The sequence below is a fragment of the Coffea arabica genome, chromosome 2c (genome assembly GCF_036785885.1).
Source record: "Coffea arabica cultivar ET-39 chromosome 2c, Coffea Arabica ET-39 HiFi, whole genome shotgun sequence".
Classification (NCBI taxonomy): Eukaryota; Viridiplantae; Streptophyta; class Magnoliopsida; order Gentianales; family Rubiaceae; genus Coffea; species Coffea arabica.
In genome coordinates this window covers 33,676,008-33,695,074 of record NC_092312.1, presented here as the reverse complement: position 1 = coordinate 33,695,074, position 19,067 = coordinate 33,676,008, and the positions used below count along the sequence as shown (strand labels likewise).

At 31.7% G+C, this 19,067-nt stretch overlaps 2 protein-coding genes across 2 annotated transcripts; one reads left to right on the top strand and one right to left on the bottom strand.

Annotated features, from left to right (window-relative positions):
• The first annotated feature begins 1,017 nt into the window (after positions 1–1,017).
• On the top strand, positions 1,018–9,852 carry LOC113724296 (probable inactive purple acid phosphatase 27). The gene is made up of 10 exons (XM_072076927.1): positions 1,018–1,290; positions 3,420–3,528; positions 4,137–4,251; positions 4,591–4,723; positions 7,134–7,388; positions 7,531–7,598; positions 8,267–8,366; positions 8,459–8,647; positions 9,120–9,200; positions 9,796–9,852. The coding sequence occupies exons 1-10, from the start codon at positions 1,018–1,020 to the stop codon at positions 9,850–9,852; spliced, it is 1,380 nt and encodes a 459-aa protein (XP_071933028.1).
• Positions 9,853–16,383: 6,531 nt separating this feature from the next.
• Positions 16,384–18,545, bottom strand: LOC113724300 (putative pumilio homolog 8, chloroplastic). The gene has a single exon (XM_027247214.2). It carries the CDS (start codon positions 18,254–18,256, stop codon positions 16,538–16,540), a length of 1,719 nt encoding a protein of 572 aa, XP_027103015.1. The 5' UTR covers positions 18,257–18,545; the 3' UTR covers positions 16,384–16,537.
• Positions 18,546–19,067: the final 522 nt, after the last annotated feature.

Sequence of the window (19,067 nt, the reverse complement as noted above, 5' to 3'; positions counted from 1 at the left end):
ATACGGCTGGTGCCATGGTGTGCCAGATCCGTCAAAAGTGGATCCATTTACTAAGATTGTATTAGCATACTCTCTCGCCATGTATTACGGCCCGCTTGGAGACAATATCTAATATCATGTCTTATGGAGTCAGTCCAATTAATTAAAGGCCAAATAGTTTTATCTGATTTTAAATAAAGTATATAGATTTGAAAAAAAAAAAACTATTGACAAAGAAAGTAATATTGTTTTCCCGTAATGAGAAAAAAGTAATTTTCGGACTAGGATTCTCTGCCATTGGCAGAGAAATTGCACCATGACAATTGATAAATTTAAGATAAATTTATTTGAGCATGATTTTTACTTTCCAAAATATTCTTTATATGTATAAGTTTCTAGCTAAAAGACAAATTAAAATAGTTTTTTTCCATAGTATTTCAAAACCATACCAGATTGAACATAGTAATATAATTTTTGTTTTATTTCGAAGACATTATGATCAAGGTACAAAGCTGGAGAAAATTTAATTGCTAAGATCTTGCTGATCTAGAGTTTTGTCCAATAATTCTCTATCTCTAAATATATTTTTTTCCTTTTTTATTTTTCAATTAATTTTTCTTACCTGCTTGTATAGAAATTTAGTATCCAAAAATATTCAAGTCGGTCAGTATTAAGTAATTTCTTCTGCCACTTTTACATAAGAGAATTAAATAATAGGATGTATGAAGATTATGGAGAAATTAAATTATTTTCACAAGCAAGTAATTTAAAAGAACAAAACTTAAACATTTGTAACCGGGATATTCAGTTCCCTCTTTTTTTTATCCAAACAAACAATTTTATTAACAAAAAAAAAATCAGAACGCAAAATTTATAAAATGCCAAAACCTCAAATACATTGAACAAACTCTAATCTTTACAGGAAAACTAACAAAAGCAGCTAGCTGGTAAATTCCATTTTTTTTGTGCCCTAATACTAAATTACCAAAAAAAAAAAAAAGGAAAATGAAGGATGGAAATTGTAACATTACCACAATAATGCAGGCACAATATGCAAGCAATGATCCAGATTATTTGAGTTGCAAGAAAAATGAATGCCAAAAATACGTGGATGGGGAGTGCGTAGTTAGCACCTGTGGAGCCACTTTATCTTTTCATCTCATTAACATCAGAACAGGCATAAAATTTGTCTTCTTTGCTGGTGGATTTGAGACTCCTTGCATCTTGGCCGTGTCTGATTCTGCTAGCTTTGCCAATCCCCAAAAGCCTTTATATGGACATCTCTCCAGCATTGATTCAACAGGAACATCAGTAAGTAATTAATCTTATATATCTTTTGAAGCTTCAAATATTACTATGATTTTTTTTTTAAGAATAATGTATTAAAATAAAAAAGAGTGGCGTTTTTGGTTGGACCAGTTTTACTTGGTACCATGAATATTTTCACTAAGGGTCTGTTTGTTTGGACTGAAAATATTTTCTGGAAAATATTTTCAGGAAATTCTGGTGTTTGGCAGCCAAAAAGATTGGGAAAATTTTTTCCCGTGGAAAATCTTTTACACAATCAGGAGTAAAATGACTTCCGCATCTGTTGTACTGAAGTTATTTTCCAATAACTCTCAGAGCTCATCAACCTCACGATCCCTTTAACAGGAAAAATTTTGAGAGCTCATTAGTCTCATGATCCTTTACTAAACCGAAAATTTTCAGATCATGACTGAAAATTATCTATTGTGCCTAACCTAGACCTGCAGCCACCTTCCCCACCACCACCACAAAGATGCCTCCCCATCTTCCTTATCTTTCTTAGTACTATTTGTAAGCATCGGTGAAGTGCTTCATCTGATAGAACTCTATCAATGATAAGGATCTCATTCTCGAAGTAATTTTCAGTGACATAGCGATTAGGTAATTAGTATGATCGATAATGGTAATGGGTTTGTGATACTATGGATTTCCTGATCATGGAGTAAGATCTAATTTTTTGGAATTTGAAGTATTTGGAATGGGGTGATGAATTGATATAGGTGTGGATGGGAGTTCTAGTCGTTGGCAGAAGGAATTTGACGAATTTTTGAGGGGAACATTCTTTGTGGGTTTTGGTTTCAAGGACTATTTTTCAAAAGTGCACCAAATACCTGAAAATGAAGGCAAATAATCTTACTTTGCATTCCTAACATTTATCTAAAAAACTTTATGGTTGGATAGTACCATGCATGCTTAAATTTCTTTTGGCATTTTAGGGACTTGTGAGATTTTATACTTGGCGAAAGATGGAGGTGTATATTTTTATCTTATCCTTTTTCTTTATAAGACTATAAGGAACCCATAATGCTATGAGTAATACAATCAACAAACTTACCCATAGTTAGTAAAATTTACAAGTTAAGAACACTACAAATTAACTAATCCACATACATTTTAAAGACTTGTTAGATTTTTATACTAATGAAAGAAGGAAGTGTATATTGTTAATTTATTCTCTTTTTTTTCCCGTAAGATTATAAGGAAGCCGAAATGGTGCGATTAAATGATTAATCAATATTTAACAAACTAATCTGCAAGTAGTGGAAATTGCTACTCAATAATACAACAATCTCGCCCACAAATACATATTGTGGAAATTCTATCCTTTCGTAACAAGATGTTCAGTGATTTTTGATCAACCGATTTTTAGTAAGTACTAAAATAAAAGTTTGGCAGTAAACATAGTCTGTTAGGCTTAATATTTACCATATCTAGTCAAAAATGAAATGATGGTGCAAATTATAATTTGTGAAAATAATATAGGTCTAACTCCATTTTACACCTCTAAACTTGTACCACGTTTTCACTTTGCACCTTAAACTCTTAAGTATGTCGTATTTAAGTCCAATCAATGACAATTTTAGTAAAATTAATGACATAGAGGACTATATAAATTAATAATAACTTGCTAAAAGTAGTCAAAAGGAGTCAAGATATCGTAATTAAAAAAATATACATTTTCATAAATTTGCATTATCTTTTATCTCGTTAATCTTACTAACAATATTGGTGGTTTGGACCATATAAATCAATGACAATATGCTGAAAATCATCAAAAGGAGCCAAGTGATTATAGGTAGAACAAAATAATACATTATCATTAATTTGCACTTTTTTATAATGTTGTCCTTGATTGGACTCAAATGGGTCAAATTTGAAAGTTAGGGTATTAAATATCCAAAATTGAGAGTTTAGAATGCAAAGCATCCAATATTTAATTTAGGGTGCAAAGTGAAAACATGATACAAGTTTGGGGGTGCAAAGTGAAATTAGTCTAATAATATAGGAGTATTTCCAAAATTTAACAATTTTACTTTTTTTTTTTTTTTTTTTTGTTAGTTGAAGACATCTTAGCTAGATTATCTGTGCACAGGACATACAAAAGAATTTTTTTGGTTGTCTTTTGAATACAGATGAGAATAACATGGGTAAGTGGAGATGACAAGCCACAAGAAGTTCAGTATGGAGATGGGCAATCCCAAACATCTCAAGTGACAACATTTACTCAACACGACATGTGTAGTAAGTGACTTAATGCCCATAACCTTCTTAGCTGCCTGCAAATTTTACGGTTAGGGTTGTACTCAACTTGCAATATTTAGCAAGGAAAAGTATCAGATGCTTGCAAACCATTCTACTCAACAGGTTTATGCATGTTTCTTCCATGTTCCCTGTAATTTACAGCCATTTAAATTTTTGGAGATGGCCTAAATTCGAGTTTTGTAGAAATTTTTGTGCGAATAATATAAGCCGTTAATGCATCAGTGTGAAAGATAACGTTTCATATATGCACTTCATTTTTTTCGTCCAATTTTTATTTTGGCAACTAATTCCTCCAAAATTTCCTTCTCAATCCATCATTGCTAATTGTACCAGTATATAACTTTAATATGGACAACAAATGCAAAATTCGATGATATCAGCACTAAAGAGATCAAAGAACAGAGAACATAAGAAACCTCTCCTCAACTTTTTTTTTTTTCAAAGGAAAGGGGTTTACGTGCAGTTTCAATAGGTGAATGATTTATGTCTGCTTGAACTATTGTTAGTCCTTGGAAATTTTCTTTTTCAATATTGCAGACGAGTATAATTCAAACATACAAGATTAAACTCTATTTTCATTATTAAAGGTTCAATTCTGAAGAGTCCAGCAAGTGACTTTGGCTGGCACGATCCAGGCTACATTCATTCAGCAGTGATGACAGGACTTAATCCTTCAAGCAATTTCACTTACAGATATGGCAGGTAATTAATCCATCTCTCCATCAAAATCCTAACTTTCCGGTTGAAATGAAGCTTGAATATTAATAGGATGGGACTATTTTATTTTTATTTTGGCAAGTGAAAATTTTCGACAATTGTAAATAAAGAAGTCAAAATGTGCCATAAAATTCTCCCATTTAATAAAGCTAGTCGAGCTTAGGAAGAATAAACTCTGTTTCGCATTGTAGATGGGCACTTGTTATGAATCTACAATGTAACAATTGAGACATACTTTCTTCTGTACTAAATTCAATAGGCATTTACTACCATTTTAAGCTGTTTCTTGTCAGATATTTCACCATTAATACTTATATGTTGCAGTGATTCAGCTGGTTGGAGTGGTCGAATCACATTTAGAACACCACCAGCTGGGGGATCAGATGAACTAAAGTTTATTGCCTTTGGTGATATGGGCAAGGCCCCTCGTGATCCTTCTCTTGAACACTTTATTCAGGTAAGACAAAATGATATTTCAATTTTTGCTCTAAATATAAATTTTTATCTGCGTAAATTTGGGAAATTTCTTAGTAATTTAGTAACTAAGATTTCTTTCGTCGATTACCCTGAGTCCCTGATTATAAGTTTTAGTTACTTTCTTGTAATGCCAAAGATGAATGTACTTCTTATTGCTGGGAATATTTACATATTACTGACTTTGAGGTTATTTTTGGAATATCGATCACATAACTTAATTTGTTTGAACTTTAGGTTGAAGTCTTACGTAAAAGATAAAAAGCAGCATAATATGTAATCTAAGCTCTGATTTAGGCTTATAAATGTTTCAACATGTGATTGGGAAACACCCATTCCTGATTCTCTTTGCAAATCAGATTCAATTAAGGAAACAGACATGAGGCAAATTAGTAGGTGAAGTGATAGTAATTTTTTCTTAATAAGATTTCCTTTTTTTTGTCTTTCTGAAAATAAACCTTTTGGCTTGAGTATTTAGCTGTTGAAACTTTTGGAAATTGACAAATGTTTTTTTAAGATTTTGCTAATACGGGAGGTAAAGTAAGTAATTGTCTTATTCTCTAATTTTCACTTCTCTCTCTCTTTTTTTTTTTTTTTTAACTTTCCTATTGCTTTCCCATGCTCCCCTACGACGATATACAATCAATAAGATTTTTTTTTAAATGTAAAGAAGTGTTCTATATGTTCTATTAGAGGAAAAAGTTGGCAGCAATACAATATCAGAAATAGTTAAACTTCTATTATTCTTTCTAATTTTAAAGGATTATCTTTGTACGTGATATCACTAGAACAAATATGTACTAACATACAAAGTACGGGTTCTCATACTAGTTCAACTAAAAGAAAATGGCATTTCAATTTAACAAACTGACTCAAAACCATGACCCTTTTTGTTAATTGAGGAATTCTTGTTATTTCATATACAGCCAGGATCAATTTCAGTAATTGAGGCCATAGCTAATGAAGTATCAAGCGGAAATGAGACTCCATATTTCATATTGGAGACATAAGGTATGCCACAGGTTTTCTAGTGGAATGGGATTTCTTCCTTCACCTAATCTACCCTGTGGCTTCTACTACTTCATACATGACAGCAATTGGAAACCATGAGAGGTAGGTCCATTACGGTTAATTGATCAGAATATTGTTAAATGCCCAAAAAGCCCGTCAAATATGGTGCCTATGCTTGGTGGTATCAATATATGCCCGTCGCGTGAAGTAGGCATGACGGGCAGGGAATTTTTTTTTTAAACTCTTTCTGGCTGTCGCGCCATGTAGGAGAGACACCAGAGAATTCATAAATGTTTTTTAAAAAAAAACCTAATTGGCCGTCGTGCCATGTAGGAGCGACGGCCAGACAATTCAGAAAAACTTTTTTTAAAAATTTTTTAAAATTAAAATATTTAAAAACAATCCAGATAGTGTGACAAAATTTTTAAAAACAAACACTGGCCTCAAATAGCATTTTAAAGGATGCAGGGTAGAGGTTTTAAAATTCAATTTTTTTACGGTTATTTTAATTGATTAAATCATTTAAACTAATTATCCATGCCAAAAAATGATACACAAATAGTTCTTCATTTCTACAAATATGTTATTAATCTTTTTATACGATTGCATTTTATATAAAATAATTTAAAATATATAAATCACAATTCGTGTTATAATTTTTCATTTTTTGACACAATTGCAGTTCCTTTAACATTTTATGTGAATTATAGATGACAAAGTTAAAATTAACAAATTATAACAATATTAAGCAATACTTCCATCCAATACGCCATCACTTAAACTTAAAATCATATTATTAAACCATTTCTTAAAATTAAAAAATCATAATAACTTAATCTTACTAAAATGGTAAACCCTGAATCCTTTAACAAACGGATCAAATTTTTAAAACCTCTACCCTGCATCATTTAAAATTCTAAAATGCTACGTGTGGCCAGTTTTTGTTTTTAAAAATTTTGTCATTCTGTCTGGATTGTTTTTAAATATTTTGATTTTAAAAAATTTTAAAAAAAATTTTCTGAATTGTCTGGTCGTCTCTCCTACATGGCACGACTGCCAAAAAGATTTAAAAAAAAAAAAACATTTCTGAATTTTCTGGCTGTTGCTCATGTAGAAAGATTTTAAAAAAAAAATAAAAATTTTCCCTGACAGTCGCGCCTACTCCGTGCGACGGGCATATATTGATACCACTGAACCTAGCCACCATATTTGACGGAATTTTTGGGCATTTGACAATATTCTGATCAATTGCCCGGTAATGTCACAATTCCCTTGACCATCTTATATATTCTCACAATAGGTATGTACCTAATAATTTACATACAAAAATTTGTTTACACAAGTAGTTTTAGGTCTTGTTAGTGATTGTGGTACAATTACAGTGGTCCTTCTACATGGACATATACCTTGCCTATCATGCTATATATGAATTAATAAGGAATATTTTCAGGGATTATGTGAGCTCAGGATCAGTGTATATCACTCCAGATTCTGGAGGAGAATGTGGTGTGCCCTATGAAACTTATTTTCCAATGCCAACAGCAGAAAAAGATAAGCCATGGTATTCTATAGAACAAGGAAGTGTTCACTTTACTGTTATTTCAACCGAACATGATTGGACAGAAAAGTCTGAGCAAGTAAATATCTTCTTTAGCATTGCAACATTCTTCTTCTCCTTTTTATTCTTTCTTTCTTTTTTTCTTTTTTTTTTTTTTTGGTTGTTGGTTTAGTGGTATGAAATCCCTGCTGAAATGCAACCTATTACTATTTAACCAACAGTATAATTGGATGAATAATGACATGGCTGCAGTGGACCGATCTAGAACTCCTTGGCTAATCTTTATAGGGTAAGTTATGTTCTTGCCATCTACTTTGTCGAGGTTAACTCACTTTATATATTTGTAATGCTAGAAATTGATGATTACACACAATGCATCATCAATGTTCTTCGTGCTCCTGCATCTATGTACACTTTGGCCTTCCCCCATGTTACCGCTTGGATTTTATTTCCTAGAGTTTGTCTTATAACCAAAAAAATCAAGGATGAAGGGGGATAACGAAAGCCTTTTTATTTTATACTAACATAGTATGACCTGAATTGCAACATTACATTTGTGTCATTTAGCAAATATTTGTAGAAAGACCAATATTGTATGCATAAATTTTTTTGCATTATAGTAGTATGACAGACATTGTAACTTTGAAAGTTACAAAACAATTTACAACTCTCTCAATTCTTGATTTAATTTTGTATCACTAGGGGTGTTAAAGAAAGTATCTACAAATCAAGAGGAGAATATAAGTTGCAATGCCTGTGAAAATCCTATTTTCCAAGTTTTCTTTATGGGAAGGGAAATGAGGAAAGACAAAATGGTGAAATGGATGGGTTACCCGCATTAGTTTTGTTTTATGACAAGGAAACTTGGTCGTCTACCAAAGAGTCATACATACAACTATTATTGCATGTGTGCTTTTCCCTGTACTTCAAACTGTGAAAGAAAATTGTGAATTACAGACACAGACCTATGCACTCCTCCAATCATGGCCTTCTCCTTTATCCAAATGTGGACAATAATTTTGTACAAGCCGTGGAACCATTGCTGTTAGCAAACGAGGTAAGCAACTGATCAGAGTTGAAACCATTTATCAGATGATATAGTTCTTTATTTTATGAACGTGTACTAAATCCTGACTGCCCTCTTTCTAGGTTGATCTAGCCCTTTTTGGTCATGTTCATTATTATGAGAGAACATGTGCTGTGTACAAGGGTGATTGCAAAGCTATGCCCAAGAAAGATGAAAATGGAATTGATACGTGTGACAATTCCAACTACACTGCACCAGTTCATGCTGTTATTGGGATGGCTGGCTTTACATTAGACAAATTCCCAAGTGATGTAAGTAGATTGAATTTTTTTTCAATGTCAATTCTTCTTCAACCGTCATGCTTGTTCCACAGGAAAAGCCTCTTTTGAATTGTTTTGGGCCAAGAATGGTTGTCCCCATCAGCTCATTTCTAGGATAAAAATAAGCAACTCGCACAGTTGCATCTTTCTCCGAATGATTTACATCAATCACAAATGTCACAATGTACATACGAACATTGAAAATCACTATGCTCAGATCCCGTCAAAGGCTATATATTTTAATCTATCTGTGGCAACTGTAGTGAGAAATTATTGGGATGTCTAAAGTGATTTCCTACAGTTTTTGTCAAACATGAAATTTTAATCACCAACATATAAGCATCTCAAATCGTATTTACTACACAGATTTAAAACCGAATGTGATAATAGTTTTGGATTGTGAAATTGTCATCATTAGCATTCTATTGAAGGGATGTTAATGTTTTTGTCTGATCATCAACAGGTGAATAGCTGGAGCTTAGTTCGTATCACGGAGTTTGGTTACGTGAGAGTCCGCGCAACACAGAAAGAATTGAAACTTGAGGTAAGGCTACAAAAATCAGGGATTAGAGGTCTCACAAGTTGAGTTCTATCAATTTTAAATTGATGCATGTAATTTTTATTAATTTTAATATAAATTCATATAATTTAAGTGTAAAGTTAAATTTGTCAATTTATAAAATTTAAGTTGGTGACTAGACTAAAACTATTCGAGTTTATACCATATATAATAAGAATTACACGAACCACTTTCTACAAGATAGAACTCAACTTGTGATCCAAAAATCACACCACCACCCTTCACCAATAACATATGTGCAAAATGTTTTGATATAAAGTAAATATGTGGACAAGTAGTGTGTACTTAGAAAAATTACCTATAAACCATATTCATGCTTAGGCATTGACATTTGTACTGGAAAGATGAAAACTCTTTACTTGATGACCACATAATCATGAAAACATGACTATATTGTAGTATGCATAATTTGACTACTTGAAAATGCTTATTCAGGCTAGTTTTCTCTACCTTGCATTTCTAATTAATAATTTTACATTCCTTAGACAGTGCCACGTTAATTTAGTGAAGAGGACTCTTAGATGAAGTGTCTAACATGTTCTTTTATTTAACCTTGCAGTATGTAAATTCAAGTACAAGAAAAGTTGAAGATACCATCAGGATCATCAAAGCATAAAGATCACCGAGCACATATAATATAGCAAGCAAAAGTTTATCTTTTGGTAAATGTGCGTATTTGCATTTGTCTTATTGTCAATCACTAACGAAAAGCATTGGCATTTTTACTGGAAAGATGAAAACTCTGCGCTTAATGACCACATAATCGTGAAAACATGACTCCATTGTAGTATGCTTATTGGACTACCTGACATTAATGCTAATGCAGACTAGTTTCCTTTACCTTCCATTGCTAATACTTTTCCATTCCTTAGACAGTATCGCAGTAATTTTGTGAAGGGGACTCTTAGCTGAAGTGGCCTAATTTGTTCTTTTCTTTCACTTTGCAGTATATAAGTTCAAGTACAAGAAAAGTTGAAGGTAGCTTCAGGATCATCAAAAAATACAAAAATCTCAAAGAAAATAATTTATTGAGTTTTTCGGTTACACTTGTTCTTCATAAATATGTAATGGCTATAGCGATTATAACCTTTATATTGATATCAATTTGACCGATTGTACAATTAAACTCTACCATTATGTTTTCTACAAAAAATTGTGTAATGATTGAATTTAATGTCAAGAATGTAACCTCTATTTTTAGAAACTACAATTATGAGTTCAAACATAGATTCTTGTACCAATTATATTAGACCACGGATATTTTCTAACAATATATACCATATGAAAGATTTTTCTACCAAAAATGACGTGCTAAGACTTACTACATTGGATAATACTCTATAGGGATGTGATTCATTTTAAAGAGAATGACCTAATCCACTCCTTATCCCATACCAATATACTTTAATAAAACCATAATGCTACATTTTTTTTTCTTGTGACATCATTCTAGGATTAATATGAGAAGTTATTACTTCTAATATTTTTTTGGCTAGAACCTACAAGAAGAAGTCCCTATACAAGGAAATCTATATATGAGAATATGCAAAATAAAATGGACTAGGTTCTTCTCCATTGCATTAGAGAGACTTTCTCTCCATTACACCTCAATCAAATTAATTTATAATTATTTTCAAAAATCAACACCTTTCGTAATATATTTCATCACTTGTAAGAAAATTCTATAGAAAATTGACTTAGTTTGCCTTCTAAGTTTGCTCCATTTTGATCTAGAGATTAAAAGAAAATAATGACATAATATGATGATTTTATAATATTATAATAATTAAGATATCAATAAATACAGAAAAATGGAGAAAAATCTAATGGAAATGATCCTAAACCCAAACAAAACATGTATGACTTGCCCAACATAGCAAAACAAATTCTCTACAATTTTTGTTTCTATTAGCCATATAAACAAATTATATTAGGAGGCTAATCCAACTTAACTGAACTTCAATATTAAGAAATGACTATGTATCATTAGTTTATTGGTTGGCCATAGTCTATTATAATACTTTATACCGAGAGTGCGATTGATAAAACTCAAGTCTAAAAACTAAAATTTAAAATCTAAAATTTGAAGTCTAAATCCATTAAATTAGTGATTTGTTAAATACTAAAGTTGATACATTTAAATGTATATTATATTAAGTGATAAATGATTAGTTTATCACTTATTTTTTAGAACAAGTTTGACCTAAAAAATTCAGTGCTAATTAATTAATTCAGACATTCAATTTTTAGTTATCAAACACGTCTGAACATATTAAGATTTAAATCTATTAAATTTAAATGTTGAATTGGATTATCAAACAGGATCTAAGTCATATAATTCAATCCCAATCTTGAAGGGGAGAAAATCATCATATCGTCAACCACCAAGGGAATTTTTTTTTTTGGTAACTAGCTCAAGTAATCCCTGAACTTTTACCTATTCTTCTATTTGGTTCGAGTTTTAAAATATCTATTAGGTCCTTAAACTTTATAATATGGTTTTAAATAGTTCCCAAGGACAGAACCCAAATAGGATAAGGATTGTCCCACATTCAAGGTCGGCTTATCTTTTTCCAATTCAATCTCGGAGCTGGGTCTCAGGCTCTCAGCCCATATAAGGTTTACTTTATTAGAATGGGCGTAAATTTTTTTGAGATTCGTAAGTGGTGTGTGCAGTAAATAAATGAACGATGCTGAAAATCATAAATTTATGTTTATATGAACATATCCTCATCATTAGAATACACAGCGAATCTTCTATCCTATTTTTTGTGACATTCTGTGTCTCTCATTTTATAACATTACTATTTAACTTCATGAACATCATGTTTTATTTCTTTTTTATTTTTTTTTAAAAATCTAATAACTATTAACTGAGTTGTATAAAAAATGAGATTTTTTAATGAATTTTCTAGTGTATTTTTAAATTTTCTATTATATATTGCTTTTTTTAGGCTATTATATTCATTTTTTATTCAGTTAATAGTTATTAGATTTTAAATAAACCAAAAAAAATAAGACATGATGTTTATGAAGAAGAAATAGTAATGTTACAAAAAGTAAGACACAGAGAAGTACAGGGAATGGGACAGAAGATCCATTGCAATTAGCACAACGAATCTTTAGTCCTATTTTCTGTGCCACTCTGTGCCCCACATTTTATAACATTACTATTTTTCCTTCATAAATATCATGTTTTATTTTTTTAAAATCTAATAACTATTAACTGAGTTGTATAAAAAATGAGATTTTTTTATGAATTTTCTACTGTATTTTTAAATTTTCTATTGTATATTGCTTTTTTTATGCTGTTATACTCATTTTTTATTCAGTTAATATTTATTAGATTTTAAATAAACCAAAAAGAAATAAACATGATGTTTATGAAGGAGAAATAGTAATGTTATAAAAAGTGGGATACAGAGAGGTACAGGAAATGGGACAGAAAATCCATTGCAATTAGCACGACAAATCTTTAGTCCTATTTTCTGTGTCACTCTGTGTTCCACATTTTATAACATTACTATTTTTCCTTCATAAACATCATGTTTTATTTTTTTTTATTTTTTTAAAATTTAATAACTATTAACTGAGTTGTATAAAAAATGAGATTTTTTAATGAATTTTCAGCTGTATTTTTAAATTTTCTATTATATATTACTTTTTTTAAGCTGTTATATTTATTTTTTATTCAGTTAATAGTTATTAGATTTTAAGTAAATCAAAAAGAAATAAAACATGATATTTATGAAAGAGAAATAATAATGTTATAAAAAGTGGGACACGGAGAGGTACAGGGAATGGGACAGAAGATCCATTACAATTAGAGTGAACAATATGCACATACATAAATTGAAATGTGCACCATCTTGTGTACGCATCTTCACCAAAGTTTACATTTTGTTGACCAGATCTATCTACACATGTATATATGTACAAACTAGGAAGGAACAGCCCGCGCGATGCGCGGGAATTTGGTGCTTGTGATTCAAGATAATTAATAATTATTGTTTAATATTTTATAGTATAGGAACTGAAGTATGATGATTTTATCATGTGATTTTAATAGAAAAATCATAAGTTACATAGTGAGTCAATAAAAATAATGTGCAATGAAATATCCTTATCGTTATACTATATAAGAATCCGTTGTGATCAAAGGTTATGTTTGAATTTTAACTGTAAAGATAAGGGTAATTTGAAAATGTAAGAATGTTTGAAGTGCAATTGAAAAGTTTCCAAATGTCTCTTCTAAAACTTATTCAAGATGATAAAACATTTTAAAGTATCAATTGGACCCTTCATCTCTCGAATCTATATATGTTCGTGAAAGATCCCTCAAGCAATGCTTCTGATTTATCCCTCGACTTAAGCTCAACCCGAATTATCAAGTCAAGTTTATCCATCAATCACTTTGCGTCCAATCTAATCTAAAATAATTTTATTTTTGACTAACTATTTATATAATTTGGTGGGTATAATATGACTTAATCACATGTTTCTTACAGAGATAATAATGCCAAAAAATGATAGATAGATAAGAAATTTAAGTGGTCTTTTTCAAAGTTTTGTAGAAATTATTCAGATTTGGTGTTTTTTGCTAGGGACATTTCTTTGTAATCTCATAAATAAGTTCAAATCTGCATAATTGTTAAAGATTTGAATTGAAACCATCTTGATTATAAAAAATTGGTGCAAATAATATTTTCTAAATTTGAAATTGTAGGAAATGGTAACTAAAATCAGAAGAAATTCCTCATATGAATTCGAATTGCAAACTATAGGTAGAAACTGCTTAATGATATTTTATAATATTTACTTGTATAAGTATCCAATATAACATCTCTACTTAATTGACTCGTTTGAACTATGGATAATAGTTGTTTCAATCAAATCAAGAACATTATTTATCATTGTACAATATACAATTATGAGTAAATGAATTAATACAATGCAATCAAAATGGTGTTGTAGCTAAAACATTTAAATTCATCAAGTTTCACTACAAATTCTTTTAGATAGCATAAAAAAGTAATTTTTTTTGTATTTGAAACTATATAAATAGTATAATACAAGAACGAGATCACATGGAAAGCAAATAGAGTGCAAATGACATCTTAGTACTATGTAGCATGATTAATTTTCTTTTTTAGTTTCAATGAAGTACAAAATTATAAGTTAATAAATTTTACAATCATAAAATTTCTAATTAAAATAAACACAAGCTGAATTCCAAATCATATTACATGAAAAACTAACTACTTGAACCATAACTGCTGGAATGTAGTCAACAGATCCCTGGAGTCAAGAATAATAGGAGAAAGTTCATGAGAAATAAGGTTATTTGACTTAAATAAAAAGATAATACCTTGACTGAGGAGGAGAAGATGATAAAATTACTTTTCTGATTATTTTAGAAAGTGACAATGTTATCTCAAATTGTACTTTAACCAGAGATAGAATCTCTAGGATCTACTAAGAAAAACAATACAATTAGTCAGTTTTTGGAATTAGAAGTATCAAAAGGCAAACTATATGAAGTTTTTGAATAAACTAATCATCAGAAAAAAAAACTACAATCAAAGAAGACAACTCAAAGAACTTGCCTCAATTAAAAGGAAAAGCTATGCATTCCACCAAATATTTAATAGCCATAATAAAATCAAAGAGGTGAAACCGAAAAAGAAGAAAGGGTATCGGCTAAACATGGGAACATAAATATGATAATGATTGTTCAGATAATAATTAAGTTAATTAATTGTAATTAAAATCCAATTATGTAAACATCCAATTAATTCCTTAACCGATGAGAAAGGTTTCAGGAAATTGGAAGGCTTGGATGTTAGTATAATAAATGATTAAAAGGACTTTTATGTAATTCTATCAAAATACAAGCTTTATTCAGTTGTACTTGATACTCAACTTGGCATCAAACATTGTAACATACCAAACCTGCCCCTAACCTTAAATGTCTGAAAGGTTATATAAGTAATTATAGTGAAATTAAAGCTATAATGACTTGTACTCAGTGTTCCAATTACTCTTCAAACACTCTCACATTCCCAAAATAGCCTCACCTCTGCGGTTGAAATCTAGTGCTAAACTCGTTCTTATATAGTATAAGGATACATCCATATTGTATGTTTATGTGGACACATCAATTTATTATGTGCATTTAGATGTAAACATTATATGTACGATAAGATAAAATTTACACGGAATCACGGGATAAAATTCAACGGGTATAGTCGTTAATTTGTTCATAAGTTAACTATTCTTTATTCTATTTATTGTCAATGTTTTCTCCTATATTTGGTATCTTAAATTGAAAGGAAAATAAATGATCGGCTCTGTTTGGATCGCTGAGTTTTTCAAAAACTAAAATTTTTAAAAAGTATTTTAAAAGGTACTCTAAAAAGTAGTCTAAATTTTTATAATGTATAAAAAATATCTCAAAATATATTCTAAAAACTCTTCTACTCTTAAATATCCCAAAATATTTTCTAAAATATACCATAAAAACTCTGCTACAGTAAAATTTTTCAAAACACCCCAAAAAACAGCTAATTCCGAAATCTAATTTCAGAGCAACGTAAATATAAATCCAAAAAAATAGTAGCAGCATAGATTTCAAACACATCTGATAATTTAAACATATATCCACCCCCTGATTTTCAATAACCACGAATTAGTTAGAACTTGCTGGATTGAACATTCAGAGTGTATATCACTACTCTTTATAAAGACAAGACAGTGATTTTAGTTACTTTGTATCAACAATTGTTCAAAAAAAAAAATTTTTTAACATTAGAAGAAGCCGATGCATTTGCACAGGTGAATAATTAGTCGAGTGATATTTGCTTTGCTTCAACTATCTAAACGAAAATAAGAATTAATCCAAGTCTACTACATTCTGATTTTAGTCAAGGACATATCCTTACAACTGCACAAGCATGCCAACGACTTGATCTGTTTAGTTGCATATTGTCCTATCTCCAAATCTAAAGTAGAAAATGAGGAATACTAGTGCCTAATACCCAATGGACTTGAAAATGTATAAAAAACAACCTTATATTACTGGAGAAAAGGAAAAAAGAGCCAAACTCTTAACAAAGCACTTTCACATATCACATAGGTATAGAAAAAGTCTCCGCATATCAATTAATCGACAACTACAAAAAAAGTATTAATACATAGTTTCGCTACTTCTAGAACAAATGGAGAAATATCTCCTCACAAACAAGTGAGATTCATAAGAAAAATTCACAAAAAGTAACAACCTATAAGCTCAACATTGGTCTTCACTGGTCAGATTTTGCACTCTGCTGCCCTTCAAGGTCAGCTTTGATCAAGTTGCTTACATATCTTCCCCCTGGTTTATTCATCAGGTTGGCATAGTGTGGCTTCAGGGCTTCAACCATGGATTCATACAGATGTCTAGCGTGAAGCTTTGCAATTCTTAAAGCTGTCTGGATCACATAGTTCCCAAATTGATCTCGAGCCAGCAGTGAAAGTGTTTTGTCATTGTTGAAAATTTCTTTAATCACAAGAGAGAGCCCAAGTTCGGATGATTCCAAGCATTTTTCGACTACACGACTACCACTTTTCCTCTGAGCCAGCTCCACATATTGGCCTCTAAGACTATAGCAAATTTGCTGTGTTAGAGGATCAACTTTTAGTCCGAGAACACGCTGCAGAACATAGTTTCCTGAAGGATCATTTGACAGGCAACTTGCATTGTCTGCCACCAGCTTGAGAAGAGCTGCTCTTCTCGGACCAGTAATGCTATCGATGCAAACATTAACTGTTATGCACCCGACACGATCCGTGGCTAATAGCAGGAAATAGGATAATATGTGGTCATACAACACCACATTAGCTTCATCTCCCAAGTACGTGAAAGAATGTTGGATGACATGAGAGGCTGTCTTGTGAGTCATGAGTTCCAAGCATCTTCTGGATAGCATTGCTGTAATGATGGATTCCAATCCTGTCTTTTTGAGCTTCTTGATTAGCCTCTGAATTGACCTTGACGCAATATCATTGAACGTTGAATCCAGAAACAAGTCAGTTTCCCACTGAAACTTCATCACGATTGCACATAGCTGACAACTTTCACATTTGTCAACCAGGGTGTCAAAGATAACATGTCCGTTGGAGTCGTTCATCAGTTGAAAAATGTGGGGAAAAACAGCTTTGAATGTTTCTTGTGTATACCAAGAGTTTCCCTGTCGAAGAATCCTTTTCAATTGCTCCGAACCCGCCCTGTTCATAGCCATTGCAAAAAAGTCGAATCCCGGCAATGAACTTTCAACCAGGCTACCATGACCCCAGATACTCTGATCTTGAAAGTAAGGGGAAATTGCCTTATAACCACCCATCCTATTGTTGTACCCACTACCTATATTTCCTGAAAACTGATTCTCCGTCACTGGCCTGAAATTCCCTGTACCATTCAACCCATTATCTCCCATATTGCATGAGCCACCAAACTGATTTGGTGAACGATACAATGGCGAATTCTCATGGAAAAGATTGAATCTTGTTTGATCTCCTAGGCTTCCATAAGAATTATCTTGTACATAATTCACATGCGCATAACTCAGAGAAGTCACTGAATTTCCTTGGCCATTGATCCTATTTTTCGCTGGATTCTGTTCTCTATTGTACAAACTATGACATGCCCAGATATTTTTCCGAGGAACCGAACCTGATAATGGCCATTCTGTTCCACCAGGGAAGAATTCCTGAATAGCCCGCAAATTATCAAAATTTGAAGACAACCCTTTTCTTGCCTCGTTGACAGCTTGAGTTCCTTGCAGTTTTCCTGAAGAATCGGGAACAGGAGGAGATGGAGAAGAAGCAGCATCAGTCGAGGCATTGCTGTTGCGGCTTAAACACAAACTGCCAAAACAAATAGTAGCAATATCTTCATCGACGTTGGTTGGGTTTTCCTTGTTGGTCATGTTATTGACGCTCCTGCACCTTGTCTGGGACATTGCAGAAGTTGAACTCTCCATTGAATTGTTCAAGAAAACAAGAAAGAGAGAACAAGAATTTTATGGAGAAAGCGAGAGAACTTAAACAGAGCTTTGTTGAACAAATCTAGTCCAATTTAAAGACTGGGGATTCGATTGCTGGTTATAAATAGAGCGACATTGGGTTGTCCAGTTATAAGCATAAATAGGAAGCCTGGTCCGAAAAGGAATAGGATCCGGAGCATGAACTAGGAATAATGAACCAAAAAGGAATATGAAAAAATCTTTAGGAAAGTATTGGCCGTTGCAAACCCTAATTGCTTCCAAGAAAATACTGCTTACCGTTTCCAAATACGAGTAGGAGTTGGGAAATTAGCAAGAGCCAAAAAAAAAAAAAAAACTCAAAATTTTAGAGAAATTATAAGGCGGTGGTTGCAAATCCTAATTGTTTAAAAAAAAAAAAAAAAAAAACCTCTTCATGCTTGCATCTTTGGCCTTACGATTACGTATCTCTGACATGTAAACACGTGAAAAGGGATGTAATTAAATTGCTAATGCAATGAATTAGTTCTGGAAGTGAATACCTTTGACATGCTTATTCTTGGTACTGAGACATAGGAACTATTTCAAAAAGATTGGATTTTGCCTATACTTTTTCTACTACAAAATCTTGGGAAAAAGGAGGTTTTTTTTTTGTTAAACGAAAATATCACAGACGTTTTTAAATCTTTAGTTTCTTTGTCAAAGCCCTTACAGCTTTACTCCCAGTCTTAGAAACTACTATATTTTGAATGCTAACTTCTCATCCCTCAAAAATGGTTAGATGGTTAGAGAGCATTAGAAGATTTGATTC

Bases quoted from the DNA above. Each gene is read 5' to 3' on its own strand.
- LOC113724296 (XM_072076927.1), top strand. From the start codon at position 1,018: ATGCAGGCACAATATGCAAGCAATGATCCAGATTATTTGAGTTGCAAG. The intron at 7,599-8,266 runs GTAAGTTATGTT...TGTGAATTACAG, and splicing joins CCTTGGCTAATCTTTATAGG to ACACAGACCTATGCACTCCT. The intron at 8,367-8,458 runs GTAAGCAACTGA...CCCTCTTTCTAG, and splicing joins CATTGCTGTTAGCAAACGAG to GTTGATCTAGCCCTTTTTGG.
- LOC113724300 (XM_027247214.2), bottom strand. From the start codon at position 18,256: ATGGAGAGTTCAACTTCTGCAATGTCCCAGACAAGGTGCAGGAGCGTC.